The 22,431-nt window shown below is 41.6% G+C and overlaps 1 protein-coding gene across 1 annotated transcript in view; it reads right to left on the reverse strand.

Annotated features, from left to right (window-relative positions):
* LOC116587166 overlaps positions 1 to 20,589 on the reverse strand; it is a 44,496-nt gene extending 23,907 nt beyond the window's left edge. The window contains exons 1-3 of the mRNA XM_032337902.1: positions 20,111 to 20,589; positions 15,062 to 15,307; positions 9,821 to 10,056 (exon numbers count right to left, since the gene is read on the reverse strand). Of these exons, the coding sequence (XP_032193793.1) occupies positions 9,821 to 10,056; positions 15,062 to 15,307; positions 20,111 to 20,302 (674 nt within the window). The 5' untranslated portion in view covers positions 20,303 to 20,589. The remainder of the gene's footprint in view (positions 1 to 9,820; positions 10,057 to 15,061; positions 15,308 to 20,110) is intronic.
* Between the last annotated feature and the right edge of the window lie 1,842 nt (positions 20,590 to 22,431).

Here is a 22,431-nt window from a genome sequence, read left to right on the forward strand (position 1 = left end):
TCATAGACTCCTTCAAAAATGTGATGAAAACCACAAACTCTCTAGAAGATTAAAGATGTACGTAAAATCTTGTAAATCATTTCAAGGGGTTGACCGCATGATAAACTAATCTTTCACGTGAAAACTGACCTGTCCGTCTCCTGGAACAAAACAGTAAGTTCTTGTCTATCCCCAAATCCCTATTTCTAGGGGTAAAACACAGAACATACTTGGCACTGAAGAGATAGTTGTTGAATGAATGAAATGAGTCACTCACTGATAAATGGGTACATAGCATCTGGGGTGGGGGTTACCTGGAACTCCTTCCTTGAGTCACCCAAGGGTGCGGTAGAGAATCAACGAACAGAGGTTACATGTCTTGTTTAAGAGCAGGTGTAATCTTGGATTTCTGGAGGTGGTAATGAGAAAAGAGGTCATTTGGACCAGTGTTCTTACTGAAGATGAAACATGAGAAAAAAGTTAAGCATCTGCTTGAAGACATAAAAGATAGGATTTACCAGGTCAAATTAAGGAAGAGGATTAGAGCTCAGGAAACAGTGCCAGAGCTCTTTTGGCCCTGTCTAAAGGAATTAGTGGAGAGGCAGAGGTGTATTTTCATCAACAATTAGAGTGGAAAGGGAATGGTTGGGTTTGGTCTCCACCCAAAGACTGGAGCCCAAGGGTTGTAACCTGGAGTGGGGGTACAAAGTGCAGTGTAGTGGATCACCTGGAGGGGGACAGAGACTCTAAAGCCTGAGGTTCCAGACTGCTAATGACCTTAGGCACTTGGCAGAGAGAAACAAAAACCTCTCAAGGAAGATGAAATCACCCAGGTCTCAAATTATTTCTTTTCCTTTTTTTCTTTCCCCCGCCAGGGTTTCCAAGCAAACAATTAAAGACAATGCCAAGACAGCACTGAAGACCCGTGGCATGAACTAGAGACAGCAGAAACAGAACCACAGCAGGCTTTAGATATTGGAATTATCAGACACAAAGGAGAATGTATGGAAATAAAATCCTCGCTTTAAAATGCAGCAAGGAACTGGAGACCATAAAATGTCACAGAGCAGATAAGAAAAAGAACCTAACCAAAACCAAAACCAAAACCCAGACACAGAATTAAAAAATATAAAAACAATTTACAAAACTTAATGAGACCAATGGCCAATTAAATATAGCTGAAAAGTGAGTTCATGATTTATAGTCACAGCAAAAGAAACCATGTAGGATACAGAGAAAATAAATGTAGAACATCTAGAAAAACGAGGATATAGGTAACACACCAAAGAACATCTAACATATGTTTACTTGGAGCCCCAAAAGTCAAGGAGAGAAAATAGTGGGCAGAAGCGATATTTAGAAGATTGTAGTTGAGAACTTCCCAGAACTGATGTATCAATCCACATAGCAAGATGCAAAACAAAATCCAAGTGGAAAAATATAATGAAATCTTCACAGTTTCTAAAACTGTAGAAAAGTAAACACAAAGAAAAAACCTTGAAAGCAGCCAGAGGAAAAAGATCCCGTTAATTTCAATGGAGCAAGAGACTAATAGTTAACTTCTTCATAGCTATGATACTGAAGCCAGAGGCAATGGGAAGATAGCTTCAAGATCTTCACCCCCAAGAGAATTCCAGGCCCAGAAAAAAAATTTCCTTTAAAAGCGAAGGAAAAAGGGGCGCCTGAGTGGCTCAGTCAGTTCATGATCCCAGAGTCCTGGGATAGAGCCCCATATTGGGGGGTCCCTGCTCAGTGAGGAGTCTGCTTCTCTCTCTGCCCCTCACCCTCGTGCTTTCTCTCTCACTCTCTCTCTCTCTCTCAAATAGATAAAATCTTAAAAGAAAGGCGGGGTGGGGGGGGTAGGAAAAATAAAGACATTAAAAAAAAATTCAAATTAATCTGCCACGAGCCAAACTACACTAAATTGTTCCAGATGGTAGCTCAAAGACCCAGCAAGAAACAGAGAGCAAAAAAGATGGCAAATATATGGGTAAACCTAAATGAATACTGACTATACAAAACAACAGTAATGACTTACATTTAAAGAGATACAAAATATATGACAACATATAAACTGAGAGGGAGGTAAATGGAGTCATAAGGCAATGGTCAACAAATGTCAAAGAATTCTGATCATGCAGAGAATGTATATCATTATTAAACAATGTTAATGTTATTGTTATTAAACAATGCATTTATCACTTAGCTTGCTATGTCCTGAAATTGAGACCTCTAGTTCCAAATAGATACAAATAAAAATGAAATCAGAAAATTCTTTGAAATTAATGATTAAAAAACAGATAACCAGACGTGCAGAATGGAGTCTGTGATAGGCAGAATTCGAGACAGCCTCTGCACTCCCTCCCCATCCCCATAGTCATACCCTTGTGAGGGCAGAACCTACCAACTTTCTTCTTATCAACAGATTGGGCGAAGGTAAAAAGATTTTGGAGGGACGCCTGGGTGGCTCAGTTGGTTAAGCAGCTGCCTTCGGCTCAGGTCATGATCCCGGCGTCCTGGGATTGAGTCCCGCATCGGGATCCTTGCTCAGCAGGGAGCCTGCTTCTCCCTCTGCCTCTGCCTGTCATTCTGTCTGCCTGTGCTCGCTCGCTCTCTCTGACAAATAAATAAAATCTTTAAAAAAAAAAAAAGATTTTGGAGATGCCATTAATGTCCCTATTTTGTTGGCTCTGAGTCAAAAGGGAGCGCCTTCTGGGTGGTTGTGACCTCATCAGGTGAATCCTGGCTGGCCTTTTCTGAAAGAGGCTCAAAGCAGTGTCTCTCTAGCCGTCCAGGAAGCGGCATGCTATCAAGTACTGATCCACTTGTATGGAGAGGCAACCTCTAGTGGCGAAGGGCTGCAGGGAACTGAATTTTGTTAGCAACCTGATGCATGTGGAAGAGGACCCCAAGCTCCAGTTGAGAATGCAGGCTAGGTGACTCCCTGTGGCATTCTTGTGAACCCCTGAACACAGAACCCAGCTAAGCTGTGTGCAGAGACACTAGGAGAATAACAGAAGTATGCTACTGGGGACAGGCAAGTTTGGGGTCACTGGTCACAGAGCACAGAAAATGAACATACAGCTAAAGTCTCATTTTAAAAGGAATCCTAGTTTTGTTTTGTTTTTAAGATTTTATTTATTTATTTGACAGACAGAGATCACAAGCCGGCAGAGAGAGGAGGAAACAGGGTCCCTGCTGAGCAGAAAGCACGATGCAGGGCTCTATCCCAGAACCCTAGGATCATGACCTGAGCCTAAGGCAGAGGCTTTAACACACTTAGCCACCCAGGCGCCCCTGGAATTCTATTTTAAAATATATATTAGACTAGGAAGTTGAAAATCTGAGTTAATATTGGTGACAAGTAATACAGAAAAGTGACAGATTAGTTTGTTTAGTTGAAACCTGGGCTAATTCCAAACTTTGTACAAAAATGCCAAGGAAGATGACAGCCAAAATCTCGAAGAAAAAAGGTATAAAGACTTGTTGTACCAGACATCAAGAATTTTAAAGTCTTTAGTAATTAAGGCAATATGTTACTGATGTGCGGACAGACTGACCAATGGAACAGAACAAAGAGCCCAGAAATAGACTCCGGTAAATACAGGCATTTATTGATGACAGAATTGGTACGGCAAATCAAAACAGAGAAAGATGAGCAAGGAATTAAGAAAAAAATGAGAATAAGGTTATATATCTTAGCCTGTATGCAAAACTTGACTCAAGTAAAAAACAAAATTATACTTAGTTTAGAAAATGGTACAAAAGAAGATATTCGTGACTCCAGGATGAAGAAGTATGTCTTCAACAAGACACAAAACCAACAACAATAAAAAAACAAAAGCTGATACATTCCATTAGGTGCAGAAAGATAAACAGACTGTTAGAAAATATTTGAAACAGTTATAACCAAAGGTTTAGCCTCCTGAATTTAAAAGGGGATCCTGTGAACCAAAAAAAACAATCCCTTTTTTAAAAATGGGCAAATGATTTCAACTGGGACTTGACAGAAGAGGAAATCCAAATGGTAAGCAAAGCTGTGAGAAGAAAACAAATGAACCCCGTGGAAATGCAAATTATGCAACGCCATGTAGAATACCAGTTTCTTTTCTTTTTTTTTTTTTTTTAAAGATTTTATTTATTTATCAGAGAGAGAGACGGGGAGAGAGCGAGCACAGGCAGACAGAATGGCAGGCAGAGGCAGAGGGAGAAGCAGTCTCCCTGCCGAGCAAGGAGCCCGATGTGGGACTCGATCCCAGGACGCTGGGATCATGACCTGAGCCGAAGGCAGCTGCTTAACCAACTGAGCCACCCAGGCATCCCTAGAATACCAGTTTCTTTAAAAACATATACATGTATCTAAAAAAGCAACCAATATACATTAAAATGGTTAGTGGGATTACGGATGGATTGTAGTCTTTGCCCTATTATTTCTCAAATTCTTAGATGTTGCCTTTACACACACACGTCCAGGAGATGTTTGAAAGTCTTCAAGTCTGACAATACCAAACGTAGAACCTCCCCCTGCTGCTGGTCAAAGCACTGATTATTACAATCGCTTTGGAAAAGTGAGATATCATCTAGTAGAGATGAAGATACACATACTCCATATGCAAACAGTTCTACTCTTGGATGTATTATTCTCAAGAGATCCTACACCGGGCACCCAGGCAGCTCGGTCGTTAGGTGTCTGCCTTCAGCTCAGGTCATAATCTCGGGGTCCTGGGGTCGAGCCCTGCATCGGGCTCTCTGCTTGGCAAGGAGTCTGCTTCTCCCTCTCCTTCTGTCTGCCTCTCTGCCTACTTGTACTCTCTCTATCTCTTTGTCAAATAAATAAAGTCTTAAAAAAAGAAAAGTGGCTTGAAAAGAACTACTACACAAAACCGGTAAGAATAAAAAGAAAAATAAGAAAACAATTTTCATTACCATCAGAACATTAGTTATGCCTAGTGGGGAAGGTCAAGGATGTAGTCAGTTCATGACACACAGAAGCTGACTACAGTGCTGGCAATGCTGCATTTAACCTTAGCACTGGTTATATGAATGTATGCTTTAAATTATTTCTCTTTAAATTATACATATTTAATGACTTCTGTATTATGTCAGATTTTACAATTTTAAGTTGAGAATCTTATTCAGGCAATATAATACCAACCCTTTAAAATATATATATATGCACGTATCGATAAAGTAACCGAAATACACCCAAGTGGATGGTGGATTGAGTGGATTTTACTCTTTGAACTATTGATTCTCAAATTCTTGTGCTGCCTTTTCTTTATTAAAGTAGTAATCACTAGTAGTTACCCGCACTAAGAGATTGTACCAGACCAGTGGTATTTCTGGTAAATCCTGATTCCAGCAAGTAATATGATCACTTCTGATATATTATGGATAAAATGGAGAGATATGGACTCAAAAACAGCACATTTGGTGCTTTAGGGATAACATCCTTGTATTTCCTCCCCAAATTTGGAAGCAACCATGACAGAGAAGTTAGATCAAACATCACGTTTATTACTAACAAAGTTAACATGTGTTTTCAATACGTAGCAACGGAGACTGGCTAACAGTCCATATCCCTGAATTAGAGATTAATCCATGTAATCACCGGCCTAGTTAGACAACCATGGGCTTCCCCTGTGGGAAGACAAGAGTTAAATTCCTTGGGCAGTTAAGTCTTTAGATCCGTTATGTTCTCTTTCACTTTGAGCATCCTAGAACGTCTTAAGACTCCAAGTCGGGGTTCACTACTTATGCAAATTGGTTGCCCTTAGAGCTATCCTGTCTCCTTCAACTAAGTTAAGCTCCTGGTCATCTGACTGTCTGACTCACTTTTGAAACTTCTAGCAGACTATGAAGTACATGGTAGATAAACACTTTCACACTTGTGTTACATATCATTTAAGAGCCACAGAACAGAGGCTATAGTGAGAACTTTAGAAACTAAAGATCAAGAGACTAGAACTGGACCAATGAGAAAAATAAAGCTATTTATTAAGTACTTCTATGTGATAGGCACTGATGCTAAGTGTTTCACAAACACCTCCCATTATAGTAGAAATTATCTTAGCAATAGATGAAGAAACAGAAATACATGGAGTTCATAAAATCCTTTGTGTGAAGTCACACAACCATGATTTGAACTTGGCTGACTCCAAAGCCAAAAAGCCCTGACCCGCTGTTGAGCTATACTGTAATTAAGCCAGAGAAACCTTTTGAGATCTACCCCTAGCTGGGGTGTGGAAGGCAGTGCCAGAGTGGCTGGGGAGGGCTCTGGAGCTGGACTGCCATGGGTCACACCACTGATGCTCAGGACTGAGATACAGGAAGGCTCCTTAACCTATTGTTGCCTCCATCTCCTCATCTGTGAAATGGGAAGAATATCCTTAGTTCACGGGATTATTGCTAAGATGAAATGTGTCGCTACAAGTAAAATACTTAGCATAGCACCTGACACAGGGTATGCGTTCAGTAAGTATTAACCTAGTTTTACTGTTCCTTCTCTGCTACTTTTGTTGAATTTTGCCCAGGAACCAGAACATCTCCTATGACTGCATTATGAAGGGGAAGAAAAAAACTTGAGGAAACTTGGTCTTGAACAACTGCAGTTAATTTACTTAAAACAAATGAAGAGCTTTTTAGGGAACTGAGGGCTTAATTCCTTTTCACCCAAACTTTCAGTAAGAAATACACAAAGGCTAAAAAGGAGGTAGTTTAGAGGTGGTATTCTTCTTTATCTTTCTTTCTTGGCCAGCCCCTGAGATGTTTAAATGAAATACCGAATAAAAATCACTCTCTTGGGTGCCTAGGTGGCTCAGTCAGTTGAGCATGTGTCTCTTGATTTCAGCTCAGGTTATGATCCCAAGGTTGTGAGATCGAGCCCTGAGCTGGCCTCCACACTGGGTATGGAGCCTAATTTAAAAAAAAATAAATAAATAAAAAATCACTCTCGCTACAAACTATAGCCCAAGCTGCAAGTTTGTAAGGAGCTTTAAAAATACAAATCCTGACAGAAACAAGTGAAGTCAGTTTGTTGAAAGTTTTTGTTTTTTTTTTTATTCTACAAGAATTGATTGGTGCAATCCCGGAGAACCAACATCTGTTTAGAGAAATTTTTCTTTTCAAAAGTAAATGAAAACCCCCTTTGAATTATTTATATATTAACTTGTTTAATTTTTTAAAACAAGAGTCATAGGGTCTGCTTTGTCTTATTTAACTACAAATGTTACACATTTACAAACTGAGGCAAAAATGGATGTACAGAGATTTAAATGAAATCTTTCAAAGATAAAACTGCTTTTCAGTACACTGTATTTTCAAAGTCGATTATCGTATAAGTCAGGTTGAAAGCTGTGAACCACAAACCATTTGTTTCTTTAATAGAAAAAAGAATGTTTAGATTATTAGCAAAGTAATATCTTAACACAGCTGGAATTTTAGTAATAAACTTGTGTATCAAGTCTTTTTCCATTATTTATTTTACTTTAAAAATATATACAGCTAGTGATGTTAAATATATATTCTGAGCCATCTGTCTAAACATAAATATTTGGGAAACTCAAACTGTTCCAACAAGTTATGAAAGGATTTAAGAAAAAAGATGAGCTACAAATTATATAGTAGGAGGAAGAAAGAAAAAAGGTCTTGACATTTATGTCTGGATAGAGATGTATTTTCTAATTTATCTATACACACCCGGTTCAGTACCGACAGCTATCAAACTTGAACCAGTTATATACAGATGAGACTAAGCCTGTACTATCTTCTACAGCAGGTGACAGGGGCGTTTCCAGAAATTTTAACAGGTCTCAAGAGTGTCATCAGAAGTTATTTATGGTAGTAGTCCAGTATGATGAGGTTTTGATAGGCACAGACCAAATGACTGCATTACTTTTGCTAACTCCGGGCACTGATGGTACCCAGCTCTGCTTCGTTATGGTGTTAAGTGTCTGAAGGCGACAGAACAGACAGGCAATGAGAGAGAAGGACATTGGACATATGCCCATGCTTATCAGTCACATTAAAGCTAGTGCTGAAAATGTGCAAATCTATCTAGAGGGATACTTACAAAGCTGCAGGACAAATCTACTGCAAGACCCCAAACAGGTAAATCTGCAAAATCTTAGACTTCCGTTGCTGATACACAGTTTAAAGAGTTGCTATTTGGTTTTAGAAATTTTTAGAATTCAAGGGTTGAAAACGGGTTCATCCCTTGCTACATAGTGGGCATCTGAAGTTAGTAAGCATGACAACTGTGAATTCATTTTGCTCTTACATGCAGAAGCATATATGCTTTTCGAAGACGGTTAAAGACAGCTTAGCATTAGGAATTAACTTCTAGTCCGCAGTGATAAGTGACTCGAACTGCTATTCAATCAGTATGCTAGCTTTGTGTCACTTACCAGAGTCTCTACAATAGGACAGCCTTGTTCAGCACTCCACAGTCTTGGGTGGGGGAGGGAGGCAGGGCAAAAAGCAGCTGCATTTTTTTTTTTTTTAAACAGCAGAAAAGCTTTAAACACCTATAGTTTCGCATTTGTCTCGTATTCTCTTCTGGAATACCTGAACAAATCTTATTTCGATCAGCTCAGTCTACACAAATTATAAAATACAAACACAGTCTAAACCCTATAGTGTACAGAATATGCACTGTTTAATATTCATTAAATGCAGTACAACTGATGAAGATTATCAAATAAGAAACACACAGCATTCTAAAGTTTTAAATCATCTTGGGGTGGCTAACCAGAGATTGTACAAATTACATGTGCAAGACAAAAACCAAAAAACCAAACCAAACCAAAACAAGAAAGAAAGAGAAAAAAAAAAAAAACACAAAGAAACTGACTTCTCAGTGCATCACACCCATCAGGATAAAATATATGGCACTTTTACATTACAAATATTACAACTGTTAATTTAAGCCAGGAATGACTCAGACATTGAAACCACATTAGGGCCCAAACCAGCCAATCAAAATGTTAAAATGAAACAGACCACCTTTTGTCTCTGTAAAAGCACTGAAAATATAATATGTGCCGATAACTTGCTAAAACTTTTCTCATTTCATTTGCCTCCCATTATAGAATCTTTTGTTTTTCTGTAATTACTCTACCTGTTTAACAGTCTAATTTTTAAGGCCTGTATAAACTGTTACACTATTGAAACATACGATTTTCCCTGTGGTAAGAATGTCTTCATGAAAAAAAGAACATATCTGCTTGTAAGTCATAGAATAAACATAAAAACCAAAAATCTGACATTTCCCCAAACTAGCAAGAAATAAATTATACCATGATGCATCAATTTAAAATTATATCAATATTAACTAACATTTCCATGGTGGCCCCCTCACCCCCAAATTAAACAGTGCAGAATAGGTCCTGGGCTACAGTAAATCACGTTTGGTTTTCTGAAAAACAAAACTTTACTATAAACAATTAAAGGGTAATTTTCTTCCTCCACAACACACAAGACGTTAAATTGAAGGTTTTTAAAATATCCACTACCTATAAGAAAAGTACTTTTAAATGGCTAAAAGGAATCAAAATACCAAAGTTTAGTGTGCGAAGAGTAGATAGAAACAACCAAGAAAAGATCACTGGTGCTGACTATTTAACGAGGGGAGCCCAAAATAAGTTCCAAAGTTTTTCTACCTTTACAAATAAAAAAAGGTGTCCTTTCCACAGTTTGGGGATATGCACGGTACATCCCCCCCCCAACAAGTGTATGAGGAAGGTTTAAAAATGTTGCCAATATTAAGTTCTTCGGTACCTACAATTAATTAGAGGACAGCAATATTATGGTGGCAATGGTGTGTCAACTCTCAAACCGTAGTTAGGATCCGACTCGAGTTGTGGTGGTTCTTTTATCGGAGAAAAAGCTTTTCAGGAGAAACACCTGCCCTATGCTGACCACCAGGAGAATGAGGGCTTCTCCTACGGACCAGTAGGCCACTCTGGTATTTAGGTCTTCTGCTCGGCTTCGGCCTTGAGCTTCTCTCAAACGGAAGTGAGTCTGATAGTCGATGACAGACTTTAGAGCTTCGTGAATGGAGACACAGGCAGATTCCATCTAAAGAGAAAGATTTCCAGTTAGTATGTGTAACTCATCTTTTAATTTCATCTCCATTCCTCATCTGATTAGCTGCTACTGAAGTGGCTCTGGCTCGCTCACTCGTGCAGGCCAGTGGTGCTGGCCATGCCGCCCTCCTGGCCATGCCCCTCAAGGGGAACTCCTGAGGCGGAGATTCAGGGAGGAGGTGGCTTGCGCCACCTGGGAAAGTCACAGCTGTAGCAGCGCTCAGGTGCTAGATGGAACGCTGAGCTAAGAGCAGCAGGAACACTTAGCAGTTATGGTTGGTGGTGACAGAATTTCAAGTTCAGGTTCCTCCATGAGGAAGACTTAGGAGGATGAGAATGGCAGGTCAGTAAATTTGATGAGTAAGAGGACAAATCAAAACCCAAATGTCTACAAAAATAAACCAAGTATGACACAAAAATAGATTGAATCAGTCAGAGTTAACGATTTTAAAAGAAGTTGAGTCTGAGAGTGATCGGTCAGAGCATCAAAGTCTTTCGTTTTTTAATTTATCCATTTGCTAAATATGTCTCCTTCCTCCTGCCATTCCACGGAACCTATAGGACCATTCTTGATAGGAAGAAGTTCCAGCCTCACCATGTCATAGTCTGTAAGCCGTCTCCTGACAGCACCTCACCTTTCTACACGTCCGTCACGTGATCTGCTTCGAGAAGGGTTGAATGTCTGAACTTTCTTTTATATGGCAGAGTTTAGTATTCTTCTACTGCTGAAAACTTAATTTTAGTGATGAAATACACACTTTAGGGGCGCCTGCGTGGCTCGGTGGGTTAAGCCGCTGCCTTCGGCTCAGGTCATGATCTCAGGGTCCTGGGATCGAGTCCCGCATCGGGCTCTCTGCTCAGCAGGGAACCTACTTCCCTCTCTCTCTCTCTCTGCCTGCCTGTCCGTCTACTTGTGATCCCTCTCTGTCAAATAAATACATAAAATCTTAAAAAAAAAAAAAAAAGAAATACACACGTTATTATTTTTATGTTTATCATATATTATTTTATATAACATATATTATCTATCTATATTAGTATATATTATTTAATATTATATAATATATACAAGTATATAATTATACAATCATTAAATTATTATTATATTATTATTATATATTATTAATTGTTAAATTATTAAATTATACTTGTTCTATATCACAAACCATATATTAAGAATTTTTAAAATAATCTGAGGGTTTTTTCCCTCATCACTACAGAAGGAACGTGTATTATGCATAGCCATACAAAGGAAAAATATTTTTATGACAGAGGTCAGAGGAACACTGAGTGTGGGAAGCATGGGGAGGAAGGTGGTGAAGATTACTACTTTCCTGGATTCTGGAATATTCTCCACTAAGTGAAGTTCATCCTAGCAACCTTCCAACGTTCCTTTCTGCTCCTCTCTCTCCTTTTGGACCCCAAAATCGTTAAGCTAACTCAGTCACTATAATACCTCTACGTTACAAAGTTATTTGGACTCATGTCTCCTAACGTGTTTATAACTTTTACAGCTTCTTCCCTCTTTTTACTAATAAATCCACAGAATCTCTCCAGAGATTCTGAGAATATTTTTTTCCTGCCTTAATTTTAATGAAAGAATATAGACACTGGAAAAGAATTCAAACATTTAATTAAGTTCTACCAAAGTATGAAAGAAATCATTTATAAAAATATTCCATTAAAACAGTTCTAGTAAGTGTGAGAAATTATGTGGTTCACAAATTGCAGGTGTCTATTAGAATACCCGACATCTTTGCTATTCTTGTTTAGGCATCGAGGAATCAAAGACTAGCAAAAATGTGCTAAAACGAATGCCTTCCAATTTGTGGTAGGGGGCTACAGATGTGCTTCCAACAATCTCTACTTTCCAAACATTGTCAGAGTGGTATGCGGGCTAACCCTGGAAGTATGCATAGAAGTAAGGATCTCACACAAATTCAGAATGTTTAAAGATTCCCTGAAGCCTGACATGGAGTGAGGGTTAAGAAGTGCTGGATAAAAGAAAATCACACAAATTAAGGGACCAACTGTATGGATTCATATAGTTTTTGAGACAGAAAATGTAGGGAAAAAAGGGAAATGCTAAGCAGAAGCATTCACGTTCAAGTTCACATTCAGAAGAGCACAGTCCAATGAAACCTCATGTCAGTAAAGAACCCACGGCTAATCTTGTCTCACCAACAAGTATTCCTCACCTATTTTCCTCCCCGCTCTAATTAACTTAAGGCAAATCCCCTGTGTGTTATCATTTCAGTGATACTCTAACACTTTATACTCATTTCTGAAAGGCAACCCTGAAAACTGTAAACCCAGGGGCATTATCGCCCATAAAATAATCAAAAATAGTTTTTAAAATGTTTCAATTGAAAGTTAATGTTCAAATTTCCCCAAGTATCTCAAAAGAGTTGTTTCCAAATCGGAATCCAAACAACTTGGACACAGTCACTTGATTGGTGTGTCTTTTAAGTCTACTTGAATCTTTAGGTTCTCTTCCTGCTTCTGACTCTTCCTGTCTGTTGGAAGAAATGGGTCCACCCACCATCCTGCAGCAATTCCAACATCCTGGATTATGCTGACCATGTATCCTCATGGTGTTCCTCCATCCTGTTTTTCCTGTAAACCGGTATTGGAGCAACAGACTTGAAGGGATTCAGACACAATGTTCTGGATAGGAACACTTCCCAGACAACGCTATGTACGTCCTCAATGCAAAGACACATAGAAGACACACAATGCCTAGTTATCTCTCCATCCGGGATTGGTCATTAGGTTGAGGTGCTGTCAGTGTGATCCAGTCACTGTAAACCTCCCCTCAAGCCTTTCACCTCGTGGTTTAGCAGGGACCCGTAATCACGGTCTACTCCAAACCCATCGCCTTCCTAACAGGTGAAAAACAAGAATTTACAACAACTCTATAATTTTTCTGCATTTAACAGCTGCTTTTTTTTCTTCACTTTAAGGTGTGAACAGCTGCTTTGTAAGTATCACTACTGTATGAGGGACTTATTAGCTCTTTGAAAGGAGGAAAGTTAAGACTAAGAAAAAATAAAAAATGTGAGATGAATAAATGGATAAAAAATACCAATTGTTGGGGCGCCTGGGTGGCTCAGTGGGTTAGGCCACTGCCTTCGGCTTGGGTCATGATCTCAGGGTCCTGGGATCGAGTCCTGCATCGGGCTCTCTGCTCAGCAAGGAGCCTGCTTCCCTCTCTCTCTCTCTGCCTGCCTCTCTGTCTACTTGTGATCTCTGTCAAATAAATTAAAAAAATCTTAAAAAAAAAAAAAATACCAATTGTTGGGGCGCCTGGGTGGCTCAGTGGGTTAAGCCTCTGCCTTCAGCTCAGGTCATGATCCCAGGGTCCTGGGATCGAGATCCGCATCGGGCTCTCCGCTCGATAAGAAGCCTGCTTCCCCATCTCCCTCTGCCTGCCTCTCTGCCTGCTTGTGATTTCTCTCTCTCTGTGTCAAATAAATAAATAAAATCTTTAAAAAAAAAAAAAAGTAATTCCTCATTATACTATTAAAAAAAAAACCAACTGCTTTATTACCACGTATTTCTTATATTTATCTATTCAGGCTTTGAGGGCAAGCTACCTTCCTATACAAATTAAAATTCATGAAGGTTAAGTTATAAACAAGGGCCCCAAAGATAAATCTTTTTACAAAGCAAAGTGCTGGGATGCCTGGGTGGCTCAGTCGTTAAGCACCTGCCTTTGGCTTGGGTCATGATCCCAGGGTCCTGGGATTGAGCCCCACATCAGGCTCCCTACTTAGCTGGGAGCCTGCTTCTCTCTCTGCCTGCCTCTCCCCCAGCTTGTGCTCTCTCTCTCTATCAAATAAATAAATAATCTTTAAAAAACAAAACAAAGTGCCATTCTTACGGGATGCTAAAATGTTAAAAGCACGAGCATGTAAATACATCCCGTTAATGCTTACAGTAGGTTTAGGAATTAAGGTTCTTACACATTATTCAAAACTGCCTCTATGACTTTGGCCAACAGACTAACTAGAACCTGGGAAGAATGAAATACCAGTTTAAGGTCCTAACAAGTAGAATGAAGTACCAGTTTAAAGTCCTAACAAGTAGAAAGTAAACAATTCCTCCGGATACCCAACTGAGTATCTTTTAGATACAAACTAAGCTCAGACTACATTTAAACTGCAAATTAAAGAGCCCTTCTCATCACCTGAGCAGCATCTGTTCATTGACTTTCTATTTCTTTCCTTATCTTTCTCTCCTTAAGGTCTTCTTCAAAATAAAATCCAATCTACCTTTATCTTCCTTAACTATTTTTTTTTTTAAGATCGATTGATTTATTTTAGAGATGGAAGGGGCAGAGGGAGACAGAATATCCTCAAGCAGACCCCTGAGCCAAGTGCAAAGCCCTACTCAGGACTCAATCCCAAGACCTTGAGACACTGAGCCAAAATTGAGAGTCGACTGCTTAAACAACTGAGCCACCCAGGCGCCCTTTACCTATTTTCTGTTAGATGATTTACCACTAATATTTTACTTTATTTAAATTTACCACTAATATTTTACTTTACTTAATATTTTACTTTAAGTTACAGCAAACACTATTCAAAGAGCAGCGTGAATTGACACTAAACACTGGTATAACACTGCCTGTGGCGTATTTATGCATCAATTAAGGCATCATTTTATTTCCAGTTAATGAAATCACATCCCCCCACGCCTTCACAATGTGTGAGCACTGTCCAGTCTTCCTAAACTTCTTTTCCCACTGAAGTGATCCTCCTATTTTAAAGTTTATTTTCTTTACACCTTAAAAGTTCATAACATCCTTTAACAGTGGTTTTCACCGAAAATGTCCAAAGTTCTCTGTGAAGGGCTTAATCTACTGTAAGAACTAAGATAGATCTTAAAGACTATGTAAAAGCCTCAAACTTCTGTGTTCGTCAGTAAGTTAAGGCATATTAATTTATACTTCCCCCTCTTTAAACACACCGCTATATTGCTGACGTTTTATTTACCTGGGTAAGAGCACTGACTCGGTTCTCACTAGGAAACAAAGGTGGGTCTTCTCCAACTTGAAAATCAAAATAGACGGTTTTGTGTGTGAAAGTAGAAAACTCATTGCTGAAACAAAATTTGTATGTCCCATTTTTGGAGGCTGTGAAGGTAAAGCTATCATACTGTTTCTTCATCTCTTTGTATAACACGTTACCATCAGGATCTTCTAGTCGACAGTCTACATCATAGTGACCCCCAGTAATCACCTGTAGAGAGAAGGGGGGGAAAGGAAGACATCATTGCAACTAATGAGTTTGAGAAAGTAACCAGATTTCCTGTTAAAATGACAATAAGGCTATTGGCAAAGGATTTTCCCTACCACAGGCAATTTTACTTTTTTTTTCAATCCAGCAGGGGATGGAGTTTGGGAGGCAGATGTCAGTTCAACTGAAGCTTTATAGAAACCAAACAAATTTCCTTATGACAAGAGAGGGACTAGCTAACCAGCCAGGCAACGTTCTAGTAAAGGGAGGGAATCACTCTATTCTCCCAATGACCCTACAAGAGAGGGATCTTGCTCTCCATCTGACAAGCTGAGAAATGGAGTTAAGATAAGCAACCTACCCAACAGTGCTCATCTAGCAAAAGGCCGAGGCAGAACCTGAATTCTAAAGTCAGACTCTTGTCCCTCAAGCTCACTGTCACGTAATATTCTCCCTTCCCAAATCTCCCGTGGTTTCCTCTCAGCACCATCCAAGCACACACACGGATAATTCAGTAAAGTAGGAAAGCAGCCCGGCCCCTGGCATGACACCCCGAGCATTTTTCTATTACAGAACTTCAACTCATTTTACTGACGAATTACAGACAGGTTTGTTTCATAAGTGGTTCTATAAGTCAGTTATATGGAATGTGATACATATTTTGTTTTGAACTACATTATGAACTGAATAGACTTCTGGGGTATTTAAGAGTTTATCACTATTTTACGAATTTGTTCTCCAAAGAAACATTAAGGACTAAACTATATTGTCTGTACACCTGTGATTAAAGCAAAAACAAAACAGAACAAAACAAAAGCAAACAAATTTTCTGCTTATCTGGAAAGCCTGTATTTTAGAGCAAGCACATTTGGAAAGAAAGCTGGGGTGGGGGAGGTAAATGAAATGTTCTGAAGAGGATTCTGGAGCTGTTTTCAAAGGCTTATGCTTAATCAGTTACAGTTTATAGGCCATCGGGGTTGCACAGAAGGGGAGGGAAATTTTTCCCGAGGTAATGGGACGGGCATAGTCAGAAAAGGATTAGGGAGGAGAAAGGCCTCCTTATAGGAGGGAGAAATAAGCGGGAATAGAGAGAGGGACATAGGAAAGAAAGGGTGCAAGTTGCAAAGGTGGGAAAGATATGAGGCAAGCGTTTGAGGGCTCCCAAGCACCCGAGATGGGAACGGGGGTGGGTACAAGCCTGTACTTTCAGGCTTGACCCCTCTTGGTTAGCTTAATATTGACTTTATAGATTTGTAGGACAGCGATCCAACTCTGCACTTCAAAGAAGGCCTAGCTGCTAATGTGACCTTTTGTCACACAGAAGACAAGATGGATAACTGAACTAACTACAAGATCATTTTGATAATTAAATGAAGTATAATTGTGTACTGAGGGAACTGCAAAAATAGGCATATATTAACATAAGGATATAATGTTTTGACATAAAAAGCATCTTAACAATTAGACATTTACCATTCCTCCAAATGTCAACCTTTCCTCCAAGTGAAAATCATGACTTTTTTTTTTTTAAGATTTTATTTATTTATTTGACAGACAGAGATCACAAGTAGGCAGAGAGGCAGGCAGAGAGAGGAAGGGAAGCAGGCTCTCTGCTCAGCAGAGCGACATGACCTGAGATCATGACCTGAGCTAAAGGCAGAAGCAGTTTTTTATAAATCCAAGTGTTCACATGTGGCCGCTGTATTTGATCATCAAATGTGTACACAAATGGAACAGGGCCAGAATTGATCATCATGCCACTTCTCCTCCACCAAGCTTTAAAACAAATAATCTTATTTCAGATTTAAAAAGTACCCCTTCACAATCTGTCTGGTCACAGAAATTAGAAACTGGGAATTATCCCGAACTAAGTGTCCCTACTTGTCCAGTTCTCACAGAAATCTCTTGTCGTTACTGCCTCTCTCAAATTCATCCCATCTCTTCCATTCCTAATCCAAGGCCTACCCTAGACAGGACTAAAGGCACAACTTCCTAAAAGGTCTTCCCACAACCCGATCTCTCCTCCCTCCAACCCAGGGGTTCATTCTCAGCTTCAGCTCCCTTAGGGCTGGATAATTCTTCATGGGAGGGGACTGGGTGGCCCTGGGCACCGCAGCAGGTTGAGCAGCTTCTCTGGTTTCCAACCCCCAGATGCCAGTAGCCTCCCCACTTCCCACGTGTGGGGGGGGGCAACCTCCCCACCTCCCCATCCCTCATTCACTTAAAACCTTTTCTCAATTCCTGTGACCTCCAGAAAGTGCAAACAATGCCAAACACTCCTCTGCACCTCCTTCAAGGTAGCCTTGGCACCTCTTTTATACCCTTCCTCATTCTGTGTTCCAGAAATAGCAGAGGGCCAGAAGGTCTCTGAACCAATCTGTTCTACACCTGCATGAACAGCCACAGGTTAAACAGGTCCTGTCTGTTAAAGAATCAGGACCCGCAATGGCAATGCTTACGAATCTACAGCTTATTACAGGAGAAAAATAGAAACTACGAGAGTCAAAAGCTGTCTCACAGAAAGAGTTTGGGAAGTTAGGTGTGGGTTCCTTCGTCCTCCCTCTGTGAGGGCTGAAGCCGGACACAGACTCTCAGATGAGGAAGCACCCAAGTGTGCAAAGTACCAGTGAGCCAGTAAACCCCAAATGGAGGCCTGCCTGGGGTTTTTTTCCTATTTTGCTGGTCACATTGAGATATTCCTACCTAGTAACTAGTCTTGACAACACAGCCTTTTAGGAGGGCAGTTTCAGCAAGTGTTTCATCATCGATCTGTTACCCATAAACAGTGTTGACAAACTGGTAGGACAGACCACTAGTGCTACTGGATCCACAATTACAAAGCAACACTATTACTCACTGTATTTCGTGGGGGCTCAAGCTGATTTCAGGAATTGAGTCTCACAATCTACCTGCCTAGGATGCCCTTCCCCCTCTGCCATCTGGTAGAGTAAGTTCTGTATCTCCTAGACACAGCTCAAACATCAACCCCTCAGCTACCTTTCCCTTGAGGATCCCTCCTCCTTTGGCCAGCACTGTACCAAGCATGCACTTTCGCTCTTGCTTTTAACAGTGCTTGATGGTAATGTGTCCGTGGAAGCTCCCGGAGGTCAATTTTAGTCTTGTTGATCTTTGGGAAGTGGTGTATATTATTAAAGGAGTTGAGAATTTAACCTAGAATTGCATACTGATTCTGCTCCTGGCTAAGTTTTGTGACCCTGTTTAAAGCTTCTAAAGCCTCCGCTTTATAAGTAAAAAAGAACTGTATCTATATTCTGCTACATAAAAGATCTAATTTTTTTTTTTAGCCTGGAATAGTAGTGGTAGTATTCTCAGCACCAAGCACAGTGTCTGATGCTGACACCTGAAACACACTCACAATTCCATAATGCCACCCTTGCTATCTTCTTTTCCGTCCCCTGGCTCTGGTCCATGAAGTTAAACAAACCAAAGGGTGATCCTTAGCCTCCCTCCCTTCACTCACAAAAGCCAAATCACCACCAAGTTCTTGATTTCACCTACTAACTTCTCTCCAATCCCTTCACTTTCCTCCTTCCCCACAGCTCCCATCCTAGAAGGCTGGCCCACTCTAGTACTCTCCGCATCAGTCTTCCACAACCACTCTCCAACACTCTAATATCTCTACCTGCACAAGTAAATAAATATCCATATAACTACCCCAAACACCTGGATCACAGCACTGCCTGCTTAAAACCCTGAGAGCTCTCCCATACTCTTAAGAAAAACTAAAATCTTTAACGAGGCCAGCAAGGCACATGGTCTGGCCCCTGACCTCCCTTCCTCTGGCTCCTTATTCCTAACCATACTGGATCTCTCAGTGGTCCTCAAAGACGCAGTCACTCTTGGTACATACCAGAGTATGTACAACTAATCCTTTAGACTTGAGTTTAAAATCACTTCCTAAAGGAAGCCCTCTTCGCTCCCAAAGATAGATCATTTAATCTCCTATTTTCTGCTCTTAAAGCAGAGTCTTTTTTTTTTTTTTTAGCAGAGTGTTGATGAATGAGCAATTACTAAGAAAAGCATAGGATGGGGGTGGGGGGGGGAGAGTAGGATGGGTAGGGAATCAAGCATGATGGCAGTGACCCAAGCTTTTTGAACCACTTCTGTAATCACCAGCACCTACCACTCAACAGCTACTTGTATGTTAAGTCAGCCTACCAAGGAAAATAGAAATAAGGACTATTGTAACAAACTTAATAAAGTACATTCTGTGAATTAAAGTCCGTTTTCTATAAAATCCCCAAGACAAAAAGGGGCCTCTCACTGATCACACCTCTTCGTTCTACACCTTTGGCAGGTGCTCACCAGGCCTCCCACGGAGCTCTTCCCATGACAGGGGGCAGAATTCACCTAGAGTCCTAGTAACATCAGTGGAAAAAGATACTGGCAGTCCTTCAAATCTGATTAAAGTGGAGGTGCGGGTCAGGGAGAGCAGGGGACGGGACACTGAGCGCCACAGAACAGGAAGAACTTTTTCTTAAGAAAGGAGAGTCTTTCAAGGAGGGAAGTTCGATGGGCGTTGAAAGGCAGGCCACCTGAGCATGGAAGGGCAAGTCACAGCTACAAGCATTTCTGGAATCCACGCATCTTCCTATCTGGTCTAAAATGGCTCTCGCGCCAGGTTGAGAACAGGAAAGGCCAATGCCCCGCACCGGCTACCTAGGGGTGAGTCCTGACTCGGCCAAAGAACGGAAAAACCACGGCAGGAGGGAGGCAGCAAGCAGGCTGCAGCCCCGACCCCGGAACCGCGAGCTGAGGCCCCTGGACTTCGAGAGCACGGAGTACCTGGAACTCGAGGGTGCACTTGGTGCCCTGCGTGATGTCCTCGTAGAAGCACTGCTTGGCATTGTCCGGCAGCTCGAAGGTGATCTCGGAGGCGCCGCCGGGCCCCGGCACCAGCAGCAGCAGCGCGAGCAGCCTGCAGCCCCAACGGCCCGCGGCGGCCGCCCAGCGCTGCGCGGACCCCGGCCCCGGCATCCCGAGGCGACGGCGGCGGCGGCCTCAACCGAGCTGCGGGGAGACGCGGGGTCAGGTGGGCGCCGACTCGCCGCGCGCGCAGGCCTCGGCCCGGGCGGCCCGCGAAGACGCACGGCAGAGTCGCTCCGAGCCTCGGAGAGATTCGGGAGGAGGAGCGAGCCGCTGGGTGCCGGCGAGCGGTGCGCAGGGACCGGGGCCTGGCGCCGGGAACGACCTACAGAGCGGAGATAAGGCCGGTACGGCACCGGCGGAAAAGGCCTGAGATGGCCGGAAGTAGGGCGAGCGCCTGGAAAAAGGGGGCGGGGCCTGAGGCACCTGCTCCAGCAACCCGGATGTGCTCTCCCCGCGCAGAGGCGGAGAGGCGTTGGAGTGTGTACGTGGAAGCTCGCGAGACGTCGGCTTCGGGGCCGCCGGCTCCGGAGGCGAGGGGCGGGGCCATCGTCCTGAACGTGGCGGGGCGGGGCCAGAGAGAAGGGTGTGTCCCGCCGGTGTCTAGGTGGGGCGTGCCGCCCGCAGGTACCACGTCGACCGCTCTGCTTCAGCGTTCACATCTGTACAATGAAGACAGTACTGCCTTACCCACAGCATTATTACAGGGCTTCAGTACTTGCAGAGAGTACCTTACTTTTTGGTATTCTAAGCACTCAATAAGCTTTTGTTAAATAAAAATAAACGTCATTTGAGCGCTCCTTATCAGGCACCGTGCCAAGAGTATTACACAAGTCCTTCTGCGCAGTCAGGTATGATGTCACCTATTTTCGTGATGAGTAAATTGAGGATCCAAAAAGTTGAGTAACTTGCCTATGGTCATAGCCTGGTTTGTACTGGAGAGCTTTAAAAAAAAAAAAACTGTAGGTAATAGTAACAAACGTGTTGATTTCTTAAATTATACATTTTCTTGTGCATATGAACACATCTTAGGGATTATGCCATTTTTAAAGAAATGACCATGGTGAGGCTCACGCACTCAAAGATGATCAGCAGAAGGTGGTAGAGGGCTTTATGAGAAGTAAATAGGGTGAGGTGGGTGGCTCAGTGGGTTAAAGCCTCTGCCTTCGGCTCAGGTCATGATTTCAGGATCCTGGTATGGAGCCCCTGCATTGGGCTCTCTGCTCAACAGGGAGCCTGCTTCCTCCCTCTCTCCTGCCTGCTTCTCTGCCTACTTGTGATCTCTCTCTGTGTCAAATAAATAAATAAAATATTAAAAAAATAATAAAATACTTATTTTTCAGTTATTTGACAGTTCCTGAGCTCATGAACAGTATGTTTGTATGCAGCACTCAAGGAGACTATAAGGTATCGGATATGGATTGTGCTTTCCTTTTACAAGGCAATGAACGGCGCACTGCAAGGTCAAGAAAGGACATACTCTGTTGAAGATATGTAATAACACGTAGGAAAAGAAAATTGGATAAAGCGAGGAAATTAAAAAATAGCTACTTTCTAACCACCCCAGGGAGGTTTGTGGGTGGGAGGGAAGAGGGACTATGGTCTTGGTGGAGGTCTGGCAACTGGTGAGGCTTGAGCGAGAATGGGCTAGTGAACAGAGAAGTGGGCAGTAGGTGCCTGCTGGAGGTTTATCTGGGTCGAAACTCAAGGAATAGTTATTCTTCTCAACTTGGCAATTAAGGCTGAGTCAGTGACTGAGAAGCGCTGCGTGAAACACTAGGACGAAACCCCAAACAGCCAATAAAACAGCTCCTCAAAATGGCTAGCGTTTCCTTATCTTCCTGCTAGGCAGTCCCCAGGAACAAAATCGTGCCTGGAAATGCAGTTTTGATGTGATGCTTCTGCTCGTGTCACGATCACGGTCACTGACACCAACGATCATTTCCTGTGCGTGACCTATCTTTTAAACATTTGGCACTGATTATTTACTCTCCTTCCCCTTCCTCTTTTTGCTGACCAACAGTGAGCATTAAGGTGAACCAGAACTTTACGTTCTTTCACATTTTCCCTATATAATTATAGTGTATATATATTTATATTTACATGTGTATTTACAGGACTCTCACGTTAGCGATATCTGTGACTTTTGACTTTGAGATGATCTCTACCCCTGAAATGTTGTTAGCCAGCAACTAAAGAGCAGGATCAATTTCTCAGAAGACATTTTTATTTAATGTCCT

Source organism: Mustela erminea, chromosome 3, assembly GCF_009829155.1.
Source record: "Mustela erminea isolate mMusErm1 chromosome 3, mMusErm1.Pri, whole genome shotgun sequence".
Taxonomy (NCBI): Eukaryota; Metazoa; Chordata; class Mammalia; order Carnivora; family Mustelidae; genus Mustela; species Mustela erminea.